Source organism: Spinacia oleracea, chromosome 4 (assembly GCF_020520425.1).
Source record: "Spinacia oleracea cultivar Varoflay chromosome 4, BTI_SOV_V1, whole genome shotgun sequence".
In the NCBI taxonomy this organism is placed as follows: domain Eukaryota; kingdom Viridiplantae; phylum Streptophyta; class Magnoliopsida; order Caryophyllales; family Amaranthaceae; genus Spinacia; species Spinacia oleracea.
Genome location: NC_079490.1, coordinates 10,460,427 through 10,481,354, shown reverse-complemented (window position 1 = coordinate 10,481,354; position 20,928 = coordinate 10,460,427). Strand labels below are relative to the sequence as shown.

The 20,928-nt window shown below is 37.1% G+C and overlaps 2 protein-coding genes across 4 annotated transcripts; both read left to right on the top strand.

Annotated features, from left to right (window-relative positions):
* Window positions 1–355: 355 nt before the first annotated feature.
* On the top strand, window positions 356–10,991 carry LOC110802656 (uncharacterized). Of its 2 annotated transcripts, none has more exons than XM_056841477.1 (2): window positions 356–1,941; window positions 10,899–10,991. In XM_056841477.1, the coding sequence occupies exon 1, from the start codon at window positions 539–541 to the stop codon at window positions 1,820–1,822; it is 1,284 nt and encodes a 427-aa protein (XP_056697455.1). In that variant the 5' UTR covers window positions 356–538; the 3' UTR covers window positions 1,823–1,941; window positions 10,899–10,991. The 2 variants fall into 2 exon arrangements, with proteins under 2 accessions (XP_056697455.1, XP_021863788.1); XM_022008096.2 differs by lacking the exon at window positions 10,899–10,991 and adding an exon at window positions 9,802–10,187 and having other exon boundaries at window positions 357–1,941.
* LOC110802663 (aspartic proteinase Asp1) lies at window positions 10,893–15,450 on the top strand. Of its 2 annotated transcripts, XM_056841476.1 has the most exons (9): window positions 10,893–10,986; window positions 11,918–12,019; window positions 12,816–12,933; window positions 13,130–13,350; window positions 13,457–13,681; window positions 13,927–14,065; window positions 14,580–14,780; window positions 14,874–14,946; window positions 15,031–15,450. In XM_056841476.1, exons 2-9 carry the CDS (start codon window positions 11,928–11,930, stop codon window positions 15,138–15,140), a joined length of 1,179 nt encoding a protein of 392 aa, XP_056697454.1. In that variant the 5' UTR covers window positions 10,893–10,986; window positions 11,918–11,927; the 3' UTR covers window positions 15,141–15,450. The 2 variants fall into 2 exon arrangements, with proteins under 2 accessions (XP_056697454.1, XP_021863794.1); XM_022008102.2 differs by lacking the exon at window positions 10,893–10,986 and having other exon boundaries at window positions 11,437–12,019.
* Window positions 15,451–20,928: the final 5,478 nt, after the last annotated feature.

The window sequence follows — 20,928 nt, the reverse complement described above, 5'->3', positions numbered from 1 at the left end:
GCTAGTTAGATCCTTACAAATTTGACTAGGCATCTATCTCGAGAATTTTCGCATATAAGTCCTAACTTCATTTTCCGCAATCTTCAAATACTCCTTAATCAAAGAAAAATCAACCACACAATACAATCACACGTCTCTCCTAAATAATTTTAGAACACAGAATAACTCAGACGATGTTATATCCATACTATAACGGCTTAACCCGCTGTGTCTAACAAACCAAACTAAAAACTAGCATAACAGCATTAAGGTCTTGCAGTTTTGAAAATCTTGAGTCAATTACCACCAACAAACGCATTAAAATTCAGTTAATTAGGGTTCCTGTTTTTTTCAGGGCAGAAAAAACAGAGAATTTCAGAAAAAAGAACAATAACTGGTAAAAGAATACAGGAATACAGCACTAGTTTTGAAACCAAAAGAAAAAAAAACAATGTGCTGAGCACCAAAGTCACCAATATACCAAATACCTGTGTAAAAACCCTACCTCACCTTCCAGAATATTCCAACTCTCTTTTCTCTCTCCTCCTCGTCGGCGCCGATGAAGAGACCTTCGTCGGCGGCAATGGTGGATTCGCCGTACTTCCCACCACCTGCACCACCAAATCATCGGAAGAAGAAAACGAGGGATTTGCCGAATTTATCCGACTGCCATTGTTGTAATCGTCGAATCAATTGTACCAACCCTAAAAATCGGCTTCTAACGCTAGCCAGTGAGTGGCGAGTCGTTCTTCTTTGTAAATGTTGTTACAATCTTGTAAAATCGTCGCAGTATTGCTCGTATTGTTTAACTAGGGTTTCATCTTCGCCAATGGAGTCGTTCTATGAGTGCAAGAGTTGCCGACGGAGGATTCACAAGGCGTGCATTTCGATGTTTCCTCATGGTTCAGGTAATGATGATAGTAGTAGCAATGATTTCTCGGTTTGTTTTGATTGTTGGATTCCGAAATTGATTGAGAATGATTATAAAGCTAGGGTTATTGGTAGTAGAAATAAGAGTAAATTGGTGAAAACTGGAGATGATTTGACAAATTCGTTAGGGAGTTCTGGGGTTTGTGATTCACAGGGTATGGGGAGAGGTGAGGACGTGTTGAATGATGCTCATGTTGAAGCTCACAGAAAAATTATGGCTGCTCGTGAGGCGAAGGAGAAGGCTTTTAACAAAGCAGTGGTTGCAAAGAAGGCAATGGTGCTAGCCAGTAAAGCTGTGGGTTTGGTTGCCATAGATAAGGATGGTAATCAACAGGGTTCAGTGGTTGATGAGGATGCACAATTGGCTTTCAGATTACACAGAGCGATGAATAGCTCGCCTAGAATATCGAGGAATTCGTGCTTGTTGAATACTCAATGTGCGGATGTGCCTGAGGTGGATGGTTGTTCAAATGGGTTGGGATCACGGGCAGCTGTTGAGCCAAGTTGCTCCAGCAAACCAAATAGTATTGGAGGTGATGAACGAAATGGGTTGCCTGAAACTAGACAAGATTGTTTGCAGAAGTGTGAGAAACGAAGTGGTTATCTTGATGGTCGTTTGATTACATATAGCAGGAAGGGGCGGACATCATTGAAGGCAAAGGGCACGAAAGAACCTGATTGTGTTCAGAGGACGAGTAGGGGGTGGTCATCAGGAGATGTAAAGATGACATATAAAAGGAGGCTGTTTAAAGCTAAAAGGTACAAACTAGAGCTTCGTCGTTGTTTTAAAACATATAGCCGGAGGCACTCAGCAATTCCACATTGTAAAAGCAAATCGATCTATGGTAGTTTTAAGTTGGATAATGGGACTCTTGCTCCGGCAATTGCTTTGAAGTGTTGTGAGGAATCATGAGCATTCTCTACTGCTTCTTAGCTTTGATTCATCTTTCTAAGCTCCAATTTTGTGGAAGGTATCGCATACAGTCCTCCTACTCATCAGTTGCTCCAGTACAGAGAATATATTTTTTACTGGTGAGGATTTCTTCCATTTTTATTTCTGATATTTGATTGCTATTTTTGTATGGAATTATGATGTTGGTATCTTAATTTTTTATTCAAAATCAAGGACATTACCAGCTAGCACAGAACAGATTTTGGGTATAATGGAGGGCTGTTTACCATAGCCTCATAGGAAAAGGAAATGTGCTCATAAAACTTTAGCAAAACATGCCTGATTTTGCTATTGCTGTCATGTTGCATAGGGAATTAAGGATAGAGTTGAATTTCGTAGTCACTGTCTTGGGGTAAATGACAGGACTCCATGACTCTATGAGGATACAAGTGTGATGTTGCTATCAGGAAATGACAGGAGATCATCTGATTATTATGGGGGGAATTTGGATTGCTCTAGCCCTCGTTTGCACCCTTTTCTTCCATCCATATCACTCCAACTAGGTTATGGACTTAAGGTGTGGACTAGTTAGCTATTCTCTAAGTTAGATGAGATTCCATATGGCTCTATTTTGTATTTGGTTGTCCTGATTAGTATTTTTTTTCTAAGGGATTACACATTTGAGAAAATGCATAGTAAGGTTTTGGCCTCTTATTTTGTTTGTTGTCTTATTAAGCGCTTTGCTTGAAGTCTTGATAGTTTGGAGGCACACTGTTTTTTTTGGTTTTCTTTTTTTTGGGTGAGTAGCTTCTAGGTGGTGATTCGTTTCTTTTAGAATGAGGATTATTCTCCACGGGGTGTTGTTATGCTTTACTCCTTGTGTAGAACTGTAGATATGCTGGCTCTATTTCATGCCTAGATACGACTTTTACAATCTTGTAGCTGCGACGTTATTCCTTTCGTTATTAACAGTTCTTTTGTTATTGTTTTTAGACAACCTTTTTTCTATGTTGAGGCAACCTTGAATTAGCAGTTAGCACACAATACTTGATTTATGTTAGTCTGATGGTTGCAAAGATTACCTATGTAAAGGTCTACATGACGGTTGGTGTGAACAATGGGGATAGTAGGTGAAATATGGTGCTCCTTGACATTTTTCTTTGGCATAAATTGAAGGTTGGTTACTTGTTAAGTGACCCTCAAACCTCAGTGAGAATTAAAAAGGGCTAAAATAGCAAATGTTGGTGTTCATTATGATTGAGCCGATTGACCGTAGATGATTTCTGTATTATGTTAAGAGAGAAAAACCTTTATTTCGTGGACCAACTGACCAAATGTAGGTTAACTATTAGTATTCAGTCGTAGAAGCTGGTCCACCCTCAATTTGACATATTGACTTCGAGGTGAAATTTTTGTTTAGGCCTGCAGCTGTTTGAAAAATTAATACCATTGATCTTAAACTGCAAACTTTTAGATTTTTAGATATTTAAGCCAAATCTGTGTGAGATGTGCTGCAAAGGAAATGGGAGATTAGATATCATCTGTTTTTGTATTTTGAAGGAGCTACTATTGTGTGGAATTAGCCTTTGGATGTTAAGGGGGAGTAGAGAAATATGTTGGTTCCCGGAAGAGAGTGGGGTAGGGCCATAGGGATGATAATCTTGGGTGCAATGCTTTCTTCCCAGAAGGATAGTTGTATTATCAGAACAAAGAGATGTTCCTATTTCCTCGTGGGCCTATTGGAGCAGTATTCCTATTTTGTCAGATTTACTAGAGGATTGAAATGTGACTATAAATCCATTCTTAGGTCTCACTCTTTAGGTATACTGTCATGCTTTTGTGACATGGCTAAAAAGGGATCTAGCTTTTGAGGATAACAATCGGTCATAATGAGTTTTGATGCTCTTGCTGTGTAACAAGCGATCAGGATTAGCTGAAGAGTACTGAGGGTCTTCCAACGAAACTCTCTGCGTCTGAATATCTTTCCAGATAATAGGAAGGCTTAACCCTTCTAAAGGGATTTGTTTTTATATTTATTATTTTAATAGGAAGAAACTATGACCTGTTGTTATCCTCCGCGGTAATCCAGTAAAGAAACCTTCTTCAAGCTTGAAGCTGGCATGTCATGAAAGGGAAACTTGATTCTAGGATACATCAAACAGTCCCTGATAGTAGTTTCATGGAGTTCCCCTACAAATGATTTCATACAACTCGATTCTTTCTAGGATTTAGAAATATGTTTTCCCAATTTGTTTGTAAACAGAAGTATAGAAAACTTTTAGCTGTATATATGAGAAACTTAATAATCCAGAACTCAGATTGACTATGTTGTTGCTTCTATCAATTAGTTCTGGAAGTCAGCTTACTAGCAGAAAGCAGAACACCTAGATACTTAAAAAGTATGGCATCTCTTCAATAGTGGCTAATCTGAACTCTATACACAAGGGCTCACAACCCTTGTATATAGCATGTTATTGGCATCCAAACAAGAAAGTAGGAAAATACAGAAGAATGGTTCTATTGAAATGACTGGACAGTTCTGCAAAACAAACAGAAGTCAAATAATCAAAGTATAATCTTTAAGTTTGATTAGGATGGAATTTGAGCTCTTTTTTGCTGAGAAATGAGGAAAGTGTGAGAAAATACCCCTCGCTGGAGAATGAGGTTTGGGGATACCTTACCAAATATTTCTTTTAGGCCTTCACCTTTCAAAAAAGCATTCAGAATAGCACCAGTAGTTGAGAAGAAAAGTTAAGGAGCAGATACAAGCAGTGCTTTGGAGACGGAATCGTGAGGAAATCAACATAACCATCAAAGACACCTTCCAGGAAGCTCCAACATGAAATTATGAGCCTTTTGTGGTATCAATTTTGATAAACATCTGAAAAAAAACCTTCCTCCTGATGGCTTATCCGCTCCTTTACTATGTGGATTGTCATCAAAGATCAGACACCCCTTGATGAAAGTGAGTTCAGCAAGATTAAGATAAGTCGATGGAGTATATTGAAGACGTTTTTATGGGTTTGCTGATGATTTTGTTTAGTTCTAACAGTTTACAGGCCTTAATCCACTCATAAAATTAGGAGATTGATATTTAAGATCAAGGAGATAGTGTTAGCATTTGCTAATTTTAGATAAGAATTAAGAACCTTTGCATGTCATGCATAGCGTTATAATGCTGCTGGCTTATTACCATGGAATAGAAGCTTTTATACTCTGAGAGAAACTGTAAAACACAGAACGTTCATGGTATTGTAATCAAAGACTGCAATCACCAAAAAAGAACTTTTCCTTGTTCTTCGGATATGAACTCTAATGCTTCCACATGCCAAAATTTAGTTGATACCTATTGCAATCCGTTGGGAATCAAACAACGAAAAGAAACCCTTTCCCGTCATTATATCAAGCACAAACTACTTTCTAGTGCACCACTTGCATATCAAGTTACAACCTTTCAATTTTGCTACATTTGCCATTTGAGATTGAGTGTAGTCAGGCTTAGAAGTTAACAAAAGGTGTGAGGTCTCGTGTTGCTAATTCGTACACGTTTTTCTTGCCATTTTGTATCAAAAAAAAACTAGCATGCCTTTGATGAGCCTGTACAGGGACTTGGGATTTACTGTGGACTGATCAGTTTCTTTGTGGCTGGTACGACACTATTGTCTTTCTCCTATGCTGCAGCTCCTAGCATTTGTCTTTGTACTCACCTTCCTTTCAGTTTTCTACCTTGGCATTTAGCACTTTCATATAGAATGTGGTGTTTTCACAAATATGCTTGGGAGGCGTAGGAAGGAGGAAGAAAGAGCAGGATGCTCCTTTTTGCAATTCCTTGGGAAGAAGACATAGAGCACTAGCATCCTTCATTTTTCACTCTTCAAATATGAATGTGTTGTCAAATCAGTTGTCCATCCTACAAATAAGTTGAACTGCCTACTGATTAGTTGATTACATTTTAAACTAGACACTAGATCCGTCGAATTGACATATGGCGATAATCTCCAGCATCCAAATGGTTCCTTCTCACTGTCACCAGAGTACCAGACTCACCACTTGGGTTTTTTGTGCCACTTCTCTTTCAGCTTGAAAGGATTCCGCGCCTTGGGTTAATCATCCATAATTCCATAGCCACAATTCGTTTTCCCTCTTCCTGAATTTGGCTTAAATATTATAAAACATGTTTTGTACATTCAATATTACAACGCAATCTACAGAATACCATGTGCTTGCATGGTACCTGTTGAAATTATCATAAATGGTTAATATGCAGTACAAATGAAGGAAATGGACTGCTGAATTTGATTGAAAAATGCTGGTATGGGTGGCGAGTAACGCTAATTGCTAAATGCTAGTGTTGCTTTGAAATTCTTTGAGAAAAGGTTACTGTGATATTGTGTATGTTGTTTCCCTCTGATATTGTTTTGATGGATGAGTTTAAAACGAATGTTAGTGATAAGTAGAACTTCGGAGACAAGAGTTGGAAACTGAAGGATGGATACTGAACCAAAGTTTAAACAAAATTTTTGGAGTGATTTTTCTTGGAGGGTTTTGATCTAGGTATTGTGAAACCAAACGGGAGGGAAGTTTCATCCATAATAATGGAATAATTAATTGGTCAAGATCTTCGGCACAGAATTGGACAGACTAAATGGAGAGTAAATGAGTGTCTGTAATCCTATGCAATTTCAATGTTCCTGTAAAGATATAAGGAAATTGTGTAGGTTTTTTTTTTAATCTATTTTAGCTTTGTTATACGGGACAAGTGTTGGGATTCTAAAAATATCATGTTCCGAATCTGATGAATGTAGCAAAGATGTGTACATTGAGAACCTTGAGGTGGATGTGTGGTAACCAAGAAGAAATAGCAGAGTGGGGTAAGAGAGACAGTTGTCTAGAATAAGGTGAAGGAGACTCAATTTTTGTGATTTGGCTATGTCCGACTCCTACATCATGAGGTACCATTTGGTACCATGGCGAGTTGGAAATATAAAGATATTTAAAGTAGTTGAGGGGGACCAAAGATGGCGTGGATGGAAGAAGTAGAGACGTGTAAGAATTGGGCCTCCGGTCACATTGTATAGGATAGGGGTGTGTTGGAGGAAAAGAGTTTACATGAGCGGCTTATTTGTCTTGGTCCATGTAGCCATCCCATCCTTTTGGGTGTAAGGCTCTGATATTACTGTTGATGGTAAGTGGTGTCACGCGACTAGTTCTATGGTTAGTTTGTCCATATGCTGACAAAAGAAATTCATTTTTGGACTGTAAATTCTATTTCAACATTATTTGTGCTAGTGGTGTGGTGTTTTCTGTATCTGGTCAAGTTCTTCATCAGTGAACTCATTATTTTGGTTGATTGGATGCCTTTGTAGGCTTGTACATGTCTTAGTATTGCGTTGGTATTGCTACGCTGGCATAACTACATAGAGAGGTTTATAACAAGAAAGGGTAGATGTCAATATGATGTAAGACTTGTGATAATCTTTTTCTGCATCTCTCTCACCCTAAAAGGATCCAACTTGATAGGATTTAGCATCCATATTCTGTCCTGCTGATCATGGGTGTTGGGTTGGGCATTGTTACCAAGTACACATTCACTTCAGTATGCGGTACAAATACGAGTATGCAATTCGCTACCTAATCATATCAACTTAGTCCAAGTTGTTCCACAATACTAATATGAAGTACATACGGGTGTACAGTACATAGTACTCCCTCCGTATTTTTTTAGGAGTCGCATGTTGACCGACACAAGTATAGGAGGCATAATTGAATTTGATAAAAATAATGATGTAAGTGGGGTAGTTAACAATAAGAAATATAAAAAAAAACAAGTGGGTGTAAAAGTTACCGAAAATAGAACTATTTATGATTTAAGTGGGGTCATAAGAAAGTAAAATATAATAAACAATTGGGGAGTGAGTGTAAAGTTACCAAAAATGGAATTGTGAGTCCTAAAAATATGGCCGGAAGTAGTAATTGTGACTCCTAAAAAAATACAGAGGGAGTACGAGTGATAAATGACCGTATTAGGTAAAACTGGGGTTGGGTAATGCTAAGATTTTTGTTCAAACATTTCAACAATAGACTTGTCTGAAATAGCTAATTGATCCTATTTTTCCTAACATTATAGGTGTATTGTGTCTTCTTAATATGTTCATGTCTTTCTATGGAACACATGGATCAAGGTTTGAACTTTGAATTATACATAATATTATTCTGAAGGTTAATCATTGGCATTGGGGAGTGATGTTGAGTAATAGTGTAGTTATAAGATGATGACCTCAATTCTAGGCTTCTAGCTCCGCTGAGAAACTGCGAATAATGAGTTAATGACTTTGGTCATATCCCCATTTAGCCAACCCTGCACCCCCGTTTCCTTTCTCCGTGTCATCCTTTCTTCCACCTTGTGGTCCTTGCTGAAGCTTTTCATGTGGAGAAGTCGAATATGGTATCATAGATAGACAATCAGCCTCTTCTTCTAACTCACCCCTGCTTTTGATGTCAAGCAACGGTTGTCTTTGAATCTTCATATTCCTTTTGGTGAGATGATGCTTTTAGATCTTAGTTATCTTGGTGGAGATCCTTTGCAGATCGTGTGCTTGCATACTGAGCGAGAGTTTGGGAGAACATGTATTTAGGGGAGGTACCTGTGGTGGGTTAGAGGATGTGAAGGCTCTTCAGATAACTGCTAATATCCAGCTTTATGGCAGAAAGCTAACAAATGAGTGCAGAACTTCTTTCTAGACTTTCCTTTCCCCAGAAACAAAATACTCACGAGAATGTGAATAGTTAGTGTGTACTGGGAATTTTTTTAATAAGAATGATGACATAGTACAAGAGAGAAGACGAGGACTTGTTAAAACCAATGTGAATAATTGCTTTGCATAAAACTGACAAGGATTTTGTAGATTGTACGTTGTCATTGTTCTTTTTCTTTGTTTTTCTTTGTTTAGATGTGTTCACTGCTAGTCCATCATCTTGTCATCAGAAGACCAGATGACTCCATATTGAGGAGTTTTGGAAAAGAGAGATCGGGAAAATTAGGACCATTAGGTAGAGTGCAACATTTCTTGTATGGTGTTTGAAGAATAAGATATTGCTGTGAACAAACTCTTCTAGATGAGCAAATCCTTTTTGGGTAAAAGTTTGTTGATATGTCACGTCCTGTAGCAGTTTTAGAAGTCTGGGCTTAATTTCTTTTGTTGTGGGAGGGGGGTTTGGACTTTGGAGGCTAATGTATAAGAGACTGGACATAACTGTTTTTTTTCTCAAGGAAAGAGGTGAACTAGTACGTTTCCTTCCCCCTCCACTTTTCCAAAAAGGTTTGTCCTAGCTTTAAGTTAACATTCTACCCTGGGCAACTATTCTCCCTGGTTTTCTTTTGGAACCCACAAGGCCACACCCAGCTAACCAAGTTTTCCTCCTTCCCTGATCTATGTGCCTTTGAGCTGGGATGGAGACAGTACTTTTATCTCTATGGTTATAAGAGATGTCACATAACACGATATACTAGTGGCTGGTTTTTCCCTATAGACTTTGCGGAAGGAAGTTGTTTCTTGAATGGTAACTTGCTTCACATCATGGTTTGCTTGTGCTCTACTATTGTGATATTTGCTGGTTCAGGTCAAGTTCCTACCTTATGAACTCATCTTTTGTGTCTCTGCGTTTAGTTGGTACAACTTTCCCTGGTTTACATGCTAAAGAGGGGTTTGGATCAGGAAATGAGAGCTGGAAGAGGTGGAGTTGGTTAGTTTTTTAGTCATACACTCTTTATTTTAGATGGTCCACAAAATTATTTCTTAATTTGTTACATTCACACTTCACTTTCTCAAACCTCTTTTCTTCTTTGAAGTGGGGCGGTGCTTGTTATATTTAGAAATGCAATTCATTTAAATAGTACCCCCTCCACCCTGACTGATGATTCACTTGGATGTTGCCATCCCAGTTGTTGATACCTTGTTGTTGGCTTTCCTGGGATTCTAAAACCGGTTTTTATTTTCCAGGATCGCTGAAGCTTGTCCTGGATTCTGAAAAGGAGTGTCATTGCTAAGTAGCAGGCAAATTTTGAGGAAGATGACTTTTGCATGCCAAAAGGCTACCAGAGAACTTTTGAGAAAGAAATAGTAGAGCAATGTGTTTAGTAGATTGCCATATTGGTTTTAGGAATGTGATGTATCATGTATGTGATACTTTGAGTAAGATTTGTGCAGAATCTAATTCTTTATCTTAACATGCAGCTTACCAGTGGTGGCATTGTAACCTTTTGGAATAGATACTAAACAAATTATTTCCCTAGTGGAAAAAGAAAATTAGTGCTTCAGTTGTGTATATAAATTTTTTTTGTACCCATTTCAAGTATATTGACAATACAGTGGCTTTTCTTGCTGGATGTTGGCTCTTGTTCCCAGTGATTAAGAAGACACGATGTAAGAGTGAATTGTAACAATGTAACATGTTTTTGTACTCAATTTTCTGGGGTTCTTCCCTCCTTCCTACTTGGAACAAGCCGAAATTGAAGAGGGTAACACTTTACTTGGGGGACAAGTAATCAGGATGTCCATGTGTTTCAGGCGCGAGTGCTCATCGGCCCATGTGAGCTTTTTTATGTGAGATGGTGTATGAACAACAGGTGGGGTGGGGTGGTTAAGATGAAATGAGAAGTAAAAAAAATGGTAAGAAAAACACAAGGAAGAAATTAAAATTTAGTTGAGATTAATAATGTACTTTTGAGCCAATGTTAATGTTCAATTGTTCACTCTGACTGTTTTGTGTACTCCCTCCGTCCTAGAGTTAAGTTCATATTAACGAGGAAAAAAAGGTGGTTGGATAGGTGTGGGTCCCAACTTTAGAAAAAATAATACCTTCCATCTTGTTCCCGGATATTGAGATAAGAGAACGATATATTTGTATTAGTAGATTAATTTTATTTTATTTTTTTTACTCGGAAACATTCAAAATTGTTTGCATGAAAGTTAATCCACATGTGCACAGGTTTTACAGTTGGAAGACAATTTTAATGTAACGAAACCCTAAAGTAGGGATCTATCTGAGGATGTTTTTAAACAACTGACTTCTTAAACACAATCTATCTTTTGTGAAGATTATGCTTCCAGTCTGTAATATCACAACTACTGCTGGGAATTTTGCTGCTGCTTTCGTCTTCAGAATTTTACATCAGTTTTTTACAGGTGAGTAATCGTCCTCTAAATTTTGTTCACATAATAATTTATTTTATTAGGAATATATATTAATAATTTCTGATTTTTCATGACAAAAACATTATTAACATTGTTTGGGTATGTTATTCTTTCTGGCCGGAATTAATTGTCATGTTTATTTATCCAGATTCATATTGGGGTTAGAGTGTTTTTTTTTTTTTTTGGTAATATTGGGGTTGGAGTTATTGTTGTCTTTTTACAAAGTTGGTAAGCCCACTTCCAAACATTATCTTCACAGGCCATTCATAGGCCACACAATACAAAATAGTAAAGAATTTCAATCATTTGATCCAGAAATGTATCACTTTCCAGGAAACTTTCAGGAAGTTTCATTTCTTTTTAACTCTATAGTCATACCCATTTGTTCATTTACATGTATTATATTCCTAAACCCTTTTTAAAGCTTAAATATAAATTTCTGATTAAAAAAATAAAAAGCTTATTATATAAAGGAATCCTTTTTCTCAACTAAGAAAAATAAAAAAGGAAAAAGAATCCCTTTCTTTATTCCCCAAGTCAGAATTACAGTTGGTCAATTTGTATAGCAAGAAAAGAACTTAAGAAAAATCCTCAGAGAAGCAAAAACAATGTCATAGTTTACAATTTATTCGAATGTCTTCATCTAACAAGTCAAGAAAACCAAACAGAATCAATCAATATTTTAAGTTTTTTCTTTTAATTTATTTTTTTTGGCAAATAGTATAAATAAGACTTAACAACTATTTCAACGACCTTTGATAACCCAACTGTAGAAACTAATATCTGGTTGTGTCCCAAAAAAGATAGAGATAATGAGGAGATGGAAAGAGATGGTATGGTTGTTGTTGTTACTGTTTCTGGGAACAACACCATTATCAAAATGTTCATATGTTAACGAAAGACCGCCTTATTTTTATTATAGAGGTCGTCCAATGCTGTTAGGAGCTAGTTCTTCTTCTGTTTCTGCTCATCGGATGGCTTCCTCTATTGTTCTTCCCATGTATGGCAACGTCTATCCTCGAGGGTAATTCACGTTCCCTTTCTCCTTAAATTTTTTTTCTTGATTTAAGTTGGCTGAATTGCTGGTTTTTAGGTTCTTTTATTATTATTATTAGAATGTGGTGATTAACTGTGATCTATGTTGCTTGGACTATCAGAGAAGGATCAGATATAGTTACAGTCTGGTTGACTATTTTCTGGGAGTTTTGTTTATGGTAAAATTATTGATGCATTTGAGTGTCATGCTATAAAGTTGCTTAAGGTTCTTGCTTTGATACATTGATTAGAGTGACATTGTCCCTTTGTCTGAGATTCATAGTCACGTATACTTTTTTGGGATGTTCGAAAGAAGTTAATTGTCACCTTATCTAAATATGTAATGGACATGTTTGGATTTCCTGCAATTCCTCCATTCGGAATAAATGGTGAGGAGAAGGTATTTTCAGTCTTAAAGACACACAAAGTAGTGAAATTCGTGTAAAAAGACTCATTTCTCGATACATTTTCATTGTTCTATTGCCTGAGCTTTCTTCAAAGAGCATGTGGTGGAAAAGGATGAACATTTTTCTGTATCTATGTGCTATGTCAATTTTATACAATTGTGATTGCCTCACTTTTTAAGAATATGAACACTTGCACTGCAGATTTCAGATCTCTGAATTCAGCATATGAACAATTTTATACAATTGTGATTGCCTCACTTTTTTTGTTTGATATCATTGAATACTTTTTAAGTATTGAGCACAATGATCTCTGAATTCATATTCTATGTTTCTTCAGAAAAAACTAGTCTTTTAAGAATATGAACACTTGCACTGCAGATTTTATTATGTACCGGTCCTTGTAGGGGATCCTCCGAGGCCCTTCTTTCTCGATCCTGATACAGGCAGTGATCTCACTTGGCTCCAATGTGATGCACCCTGCGTCCGCTGTACTAGGGTACTTGCCAATTTCTCAAACTGATTGCGATTTTGTTTTTGTTATTCTTCAAGTTTTAGATGATTTCGAGTTATTAATTAACATGTATGTGGTTCAATTCATGAGAATGAGGCTCTTTTGACTTAACTTCTTTCAACAGAAAAATATAATGTCTGTTTTTTTCTGACAATTATTTGTTCCTGAAAATGTTTGGCAGGCTCCTCATCCCCTGTATAAACCGAGCACTGACCTATTATCTGCTAGAGATCCCCTATGTGCTGCGGTTCAACCTGAGTATTACAAATGTGACAGCCCTGAACAATGTGATTATGAGGTTGAATATGCAGATGGTGGTTCATCTCTTGGTGTTCTTTTAAGGGATGAAATGCATTTTAACCTCACTAACGGACTAACACAAAGTCCTCGCTTAGCAATTGGGTTAGTACTTCTATCTGTTTGCCCTAACACTTTCTGTTCTTCTATTTTGAGACAATAAATTAGTCTAAATGATTTATTTGGTGCAATCTTTTCAATGAATTTCCAGATGTGGATATGATCAAATCCCCGGTTCATCTCACAATCCCTTGGATGGGGTACTTGGCCTTGGCAAGGGGAAAGCCAGCATTGTCTCACAACTCAGTGATCAGGGTTTGACTAGCAATGTTGTCGGACACTGCTTAAGTGGGCGAGGGGGAGGCTATATCTTCTTCGGAGATCAAATTTATGATTCTTCCCGATTGGTTTGGACAAATTCATCTCGTGGTTACACGTAAGACCATTTTGGTAGCCCTCTTATTTTGACTTAGTTCAAACAAAATATTAAGATAATTTCAGAAAAAAATAAGTTTTTTTCAAACTTTCACTCACAAATAAGTTTATTTCAGATAAAATAAGTTCAGGTAATTTCAGATATTTCAAATAAGTTCAGACAAAATAAGTCGAATAGAACGGAGCTTAAAGTTTGGTTTGATCTATGGATGGTTGTTCTTAGTGGAAAATAATGTTTCTTACCAGGAAACACTACTCACCTGGATTTGCTGAGCTTGTATATGGTCGGAGAACAACTGGAGTTGAAAATCTTCTAGTGGTTTTCGACAGTGGGAGTTCCTTCACTTACTTTGCCTCCGAAGCTTACCACACCCTTGTTTCTCTGGTGAGAATCTCTTTAAGAAAAACAAGTTATAAACTCTATTTAGCAATGCTTTAATACAATGAAAAGATTTTATTCTTTAAGGCTTTGTTTGGTACACCATTAGTAAAGGGAGGAAAGGGAAGGGAAGAGAAAGGAAAATAAGGGAAAGAAAACTTAATTTATTTTCCGTTGTTTGGTTTGATTGGAAGAAAGTGAGGGAAAAGGAAAATAAATTGATTTGACAGCTTTTAATTTTCTCTTTGCTACCAAATTCCCCCACTTTTGGTAGGAAAGGAAAGTGAAGATCTATTAATGATGTTTCCCCTTCCATTTCCCATCAAATCACATATGATTTTTGGAACCAAACACAGGAAACCATATTTTTCTGTTCTTTTCTACCAAAACAAAGCCTTAACTTGATTTCAAATTAGGGCCAATAACTTCACATAAGAAAAACGCAGGGGAAAAGAACAATCCCTTAAGTTGATTTACAAACTTTGACAGATTTTGAGAAGTAATACTTGTTATTTTACAGTTAACAAGAGATTTACACAGAACATCTCTGAAAGATGCAACTGATGATGACACGCTTCCCCTTTGCTGGAAAGGTAGACGACCTTTTAAGAGCATCCGTGATGTTAGAAAATACTTCAAGCCTTTGTCTTTAAGCTTTGGAGATGGAAGCAGATATGCTGCTCAATACGACATTCCTCCTGAAAATTATCTCATCATTTCAGTAAGCATGCACTTTCAGACTGTCATTTTCTTTCCTGAATGTTTGACAAAATCTAATGCAGTAAATTTGTGTTTCGTTTATTCCTTATTGTAGATCAAAGGAAACGCCTGTTTGGGAATTCTGAACGGTACTGAAGTAGGACTGCAGAATTACAACATCATTGGAGGTAAGAATCAGTAACTAACAACAGAATCCTGGTCTTATTTTGCTGTTAAGAAATTGGATAAATTGTTTTTTTTTTCTGCTACAGATATATCGATGCAAGATAGGATGATAGTGTATGATAACGAGAGGACTATGATCGGATGGGGACCTGCAAACTGCGAAAGAATTCCAAAGGGAAAGGCGGTTAGTTTATGAAGGTTGTTCATGTAGATAGATATCAATTGTTTGATCTGTAACTCCTGTAATTATACTTAATAATAATACTACACAAGATGGCAGGCTGTAAGTAGAAGTTGTAAGTAGGCAGATTGTTGTCATGTATATTAGGGTTAACATTATAGTTGGGTTTAAATACTTTAATTCCTGTTTGGAATCATGATTAAGATTTTAAGGGATATGAGAATTAACATTAATTTGATAATTCAGTGATTATCTTGGTCTTTCACTTAAGCTTTCTGTTCTTGTTAATGTGTAATATGATTGTTAGTACAAAGTTTGACAATCACCAAGTGCTTTGTTTGGTTGACGTAACAATATTCAAGACAATTTTTTGGCAGAGTAGGACGCTTGGACACGTACCACTATCCGACACTAGCACAGGTTGGGATGTAGCATATAATGGTGTTAGTTATATAAGTAAAATTTCTGATTTTTGTCATATAATTCAGATTGGTAATAATAAAAAGTCAATTAGGATAAAAATAACAGATTATAAGTTGGTCATTCTAAGTCCCTACTTCACTAAGGATTGATTGCATCCCTGCCTAATTACTCTACAAAGTGCCATAACTAAACATAGAATAATGAATCAATGATGACTTTGAAATGTAAGGGTCAAAGTTTTCAAATAAGCCACTAAAGTCCTATATTAAGTTTAAGGCAATTTTCTATTCGAAATATTTTGACTTAATTAAAATGAAATAATTTAAGATAAGTTTTGCTATTATGATTTTCACATTGAAAATAATTTATGCTACAATGTATGAAATACAGTTCAATATAAGGTTCGATAAGTTTAAATAATTTAATTTTGGACAAAAGAATCTCAAGAGGAAAAACCGATCAAACAGGAAGGAAACAATTAGTGATTTGTGTTTTTAAAAAATAGATATAGATATATATGATTGGAGTTTTAAAAAATTGTCGATTTGACTTAATAAAAAGGAGATGATATCTAAGGAGTTCAAAATGAAATTAATAAACATACTTAACATGGACTTCGATAATTCGGTATTAATATCATTTGTCATACGTTTCTAACTTAATAAAATGATAAAATTGGCATTAGCGACACCAACTATGACTTGGGTGCAAAGAACAATACAACCTTTAGCAGATGTATTAAGCAACACAAATTATTGCGTAAATAATTGTAGTGTGAAGTGTGACGTATACAGAATACTAGTTAGATGTACTTAATGACATAAATAGTTAAGCTTGTTGTGCCATGCCTTTCTTATAACATGTACCAGAATTAGTTAGATAAGAAGTCGATGAATAATCAAAGTTACATATATCGGTGGCCACGACCACACGTGTGGCTTTGACTCATTATGTTGTGTTGATGAGCATGAGTGCATGAGGGTAATGTAATACTTCATCCGATTTTTAATACTCGCAACGTTTATGATTTCTACACTATTCACGTATTATATTTTGATTATTGTTGGTGATTTATACGTACGAAATTTAAAATATAGTCATGTGTGATCTTGTTAGATTCGTATTAATATTTATTTTTATAATTTTAACTTTTTATAATTTTTCCTTAAAGAAAATTAAAGATATTAATTATCAAAGTTGTGCATTGATATACATGAAAGTAACAAATATTGCAAGTAAAAATGAACGAAGGAAATATAAAAAGCCCTCATACCTTACTTTTTCTAATACGAAATTAAAAACAGCTATTAGTCAAATAATGTGCCACCGATTAATGGGATTTATGGTCCTAGGAAAACGATGTACGGTGCTATACTGCTATGTGCAATTATTTAGGTGAGACTGGTTGTAATTTTGCATATATGCGACCGTATGATACACATCTTACTCTTGAAAAATATACATTTCAAGTAAAATAATGTATGTGTATCGTTATTCGACGCCCATATATGCTAAAATCGCCCGTATTTTTTACATGAAAGTACACATATACCCTCCTTCATTTTTTTCACCACATCTCCCCTCCCTCTCTGGCAGACTACTGTCTTTGTCTGGCAACACGTATACATTCCGGCGAACTGCTTTTTTACAACTCCGTTGGCGTACCTCACTCAACAACCAATTCCCGCCGGAAAACTTAATTTCTTTCGCAAAAATAACAAAAACGACAAATTATTTAATAGAATTAATTCAATTTCATAATAATTACAAAACAACAAATTCAATTAATAATAATTACAAAAATTATAACAGAAATTGAATAATTAATTACATAATACGAAGTATAAACAGAAAATTAAAAAAAAAAAACAAAAAATCAAAATACCTGTTGTTTGCTTGCCGCGCACAACCATTGCGTGGAAATCGTGGCCGCCACGCACAGGTTGTGCGCCGGCGACACGGAAGTCATGCAAAGCCTGTGCGCGGTAGCCATGTGTTCCACGCAATAGCTGTGTGTGGCGGTCATGTATTCCACGCAATAGCTGTGCGCGGGCTAGAAAAAAAAATAAAAAGAAAATTGCTCGATCTTCCGGCTCTGTGCTCTCCGCCGGCGCTCCTTCTCAATTACTGATCGTGGATTATAGAGAGGGAAGGACGAAGGAGAGAGAAAAGAGGAAGGAGGGCTGAGCAGAGAGGGAAGGAGGAAGGTGAAAGACGAAGGAGGAAGGAGGGAAGGGAGATTGGGCGAAGGACGAAGGAGGAAGGAGGGGAGGTCGGGTGGTCGGACTGATTTTGTGCCGGAACCGTTTGTGGGTGGCCGGCTGATTTAGGGCAGAGAGGCTGAGAATGGTTTAGTAGGAGAGATGATGAAAATGGCAAACTCGTACTTTCCTGTAAAAAATTAAGGCGCTTTTTGAAGGAAATAATGCCCTTGGTCCAAGTATGCATTCTATGTTAAGTCTAATAAATGCGGTTCAGTATTAATTAACAAGTTAATAATTCAGTGAGATCAAGTGAGCTGAATGCCTAGCTAGAGGCCGCTTCAGTTCAAGTGGAATTAATGATATTAATCCACAGCTTACTCTTGACTGAACCCGTAGGGTCACACAAATAGTACGTAAACGGATCAAGTATTTAATGACATTAAATACTCCATCTATGGATATTCGGAATCGACGGATCTTGGTTTCAGTGGGAGCTGAGATCGTCACAGGCAAGAAATGAATACTCCGGAAACGATGATATTGCCGGAAACGGAAATATGGATCGTATCGGAAATATAAATATTATCCAAGTCGTAGATGTTGCCGGAAACGGAAACATGGTACGTATCGGAAAATATTATCGGAAATGGAAATATTGCCAGAATCGGAAATATTGCCGGAAACGGAAATATTGTCAGAATCGGAAATATTATCGGAATCGGAAAATAATTCCGGAAACGGAAATATTAAATATTTGTTCGAAACGGAAATTGATTCCGGAATCGGAAATATTAAATATTGTTCGTATCGGAAATGAATTCCGGAATTGGGAATTTAATCGGAAGCGTATCGTACGAATTAGCATCGGACGAGGCCCGCTAGACGAAGGCCCAGCACGAAGCCAGGCCATCGCCCAGCGAGCCAACGCGCACCATCGCACGCCAAGCCTCGACCAGGCCCAGCGCAAGGCCAGGCCCAGCCAAGGCCTTGGGCGCGCGCGCGGAGCACAGCAGTGGGCCGAGCGCTGTGCGCCTAGCGTGGGCCGCAAGGCTTGCGCGGGTGTACGATGCTCGTGCAATGCTTGTGCGGGAATCCTGAAGCAATTAGGATTCGAAGTGTGATTAAATCCTAAAACTATTAGATAATGATTATTTAATTAGAGTCCTAGTAGGGTTATAATTAAATAAATTAGTATCCTAATAGGATTCCAAAACCCTTTCCATAACTCTATAAATAAGTGCCTAGGGTCACATATTTTCATAGATTATTCAAGTATTCAAAGTGAGTTTTTGAGAGAAAATTCAGACACATTTCTTGACTATAAGTGCCGAAAATCTTTAGTACCTTAAGGGCGATTCTAGTTGGTCAATCTTAAGGCGGATCCGGACGTGCTGTGGACTATCTACGGAGGGACGACACTTGGAGTCCTAAAGACTTGTTCTTGTTCGGTTCGGGCGCAGCTAGGGAAGGCACGCAACAAAGAGTATGCATCTAAACTGTGCTATATGATTATGTGTAAATAATATGTATTCCTGGCTAAATGGTTTTTCCGCATGATTTATGAATTGTCATATGTATCATAACCTAACAGTGGTATCAGAGCCTCTTATTATTTTCATAATCTAAATTGCATGAACATGGTTAAATGTTACAAATTTGCAAGAATTAAAAGGGGTGATTAATTTTCGTAATTGTTAATTAATTGCAAATTGCGTTTATTTAATTATACGTACGCAGTTTTTCGGCAGTTTCTTCGTTACTCATCCAAATCGAGTGATTTTTGTGTCAATTCCGCATGTAAAAGGCATTCTAAAATTTTGACAAAAATATTTTTTTTCTGCCGAACCCAGAATTCTCAAATTCGAAGCCTAACTATGACTTTTCGAAGGTTTTAGTTTTTCGAATGCAAAATTTCGTAAATTTAAGATGTTAAATTAAATATTTGCGATTCTTGTTGATAAATCTTGAATTTTTGATTGACCTACTGTATATGTTTAACAAGTTTGAATGCCTAGCCTTGTTAATTATGCAATCTAATTTGTAATTATGATTAATTTGTTGAAAATTAGAATAATTTAGAATTAATTTGATTTTCATAATTAATTATAATTTAATTAGAAACCTATGATTAAAAACCACCATAAAAATTGTAAATTTATGATAAATTTTAAATTTTTATGACCTAGGCTTGAATCCATGATAATCGGAAATCAATTGAATAATAAATTTTCGATTTTTCACCCTAAAATTATGAAATTAATATTAATTTATTAATTTGTCATTAATTTTAAATATAAATTTTAAATTTTTATGCGATTCGTTCATATAACTTGCACGCACAAAGCAATGGACGCTTCGTGTTACCCTTAAGGGGTGTTGTATAGTGCGGGCATGCGACGACGAGCAAGGGAGCTCGTCGCCCGTGCGGCACGAATGCAATGAGCAGGGGCATGGTGCACGAGCACAAGGCAGCAGCCCTGCCTTGTGTCGTGGGCCACAAGCTATGGATGAATGGGCATGGGCGAAGGCAAGGCATGGCAGTCGCGTGTGGGCAGCAAGCGAGCTGCGCCACAACGCGCACTGCCTCGCGCAAGCGCGCGCAGCCTCGCGCGCAGCGAGCGCAAGCTCGCGTGCCACGAGCGCTGCGCCCAGCGTTGATCGCCCGCAATTGCTCGCGCACAGCGAGCGATGGCTCGCGTGAATCAAGCGCAGGAGCGCGCGCAGCAAGCGCTGGCGAGCGCGCACAGCGAGCGATGGCTCGCGTGCGTCGAGCGCTAGCGCGCGCGGAGCGAGCACCACTTGTGCGATGGCTTGTGATGGGAAGATGCAGCAGCTATGCGACGAGCGCATGGGCTGCGCGCACATGGCCAGCGATGGCTGTGTGCGTGTGGCCCATGGGCGTGCGATGCGTAGGGTGTTTGCGTTGCGATTAGATCGTTTTGAATGTTTAATTTGAAATTTTCAGTTTACGTAATTTTAATTAATTTTAAAATAATAATTTAAATTATTTTCTTGGATTTTAATTTTGAATATTGTAATTATAATAAATTTTATTTATTCTAATTATTTTACTAAAATTAAAATCATGAATTAATTTAAATACGACTGAAATTAAATTAAACTTTTTGGATTCAATTTTAAATTTATATGAGCTTTAAATTTTAATTAAATTTGTA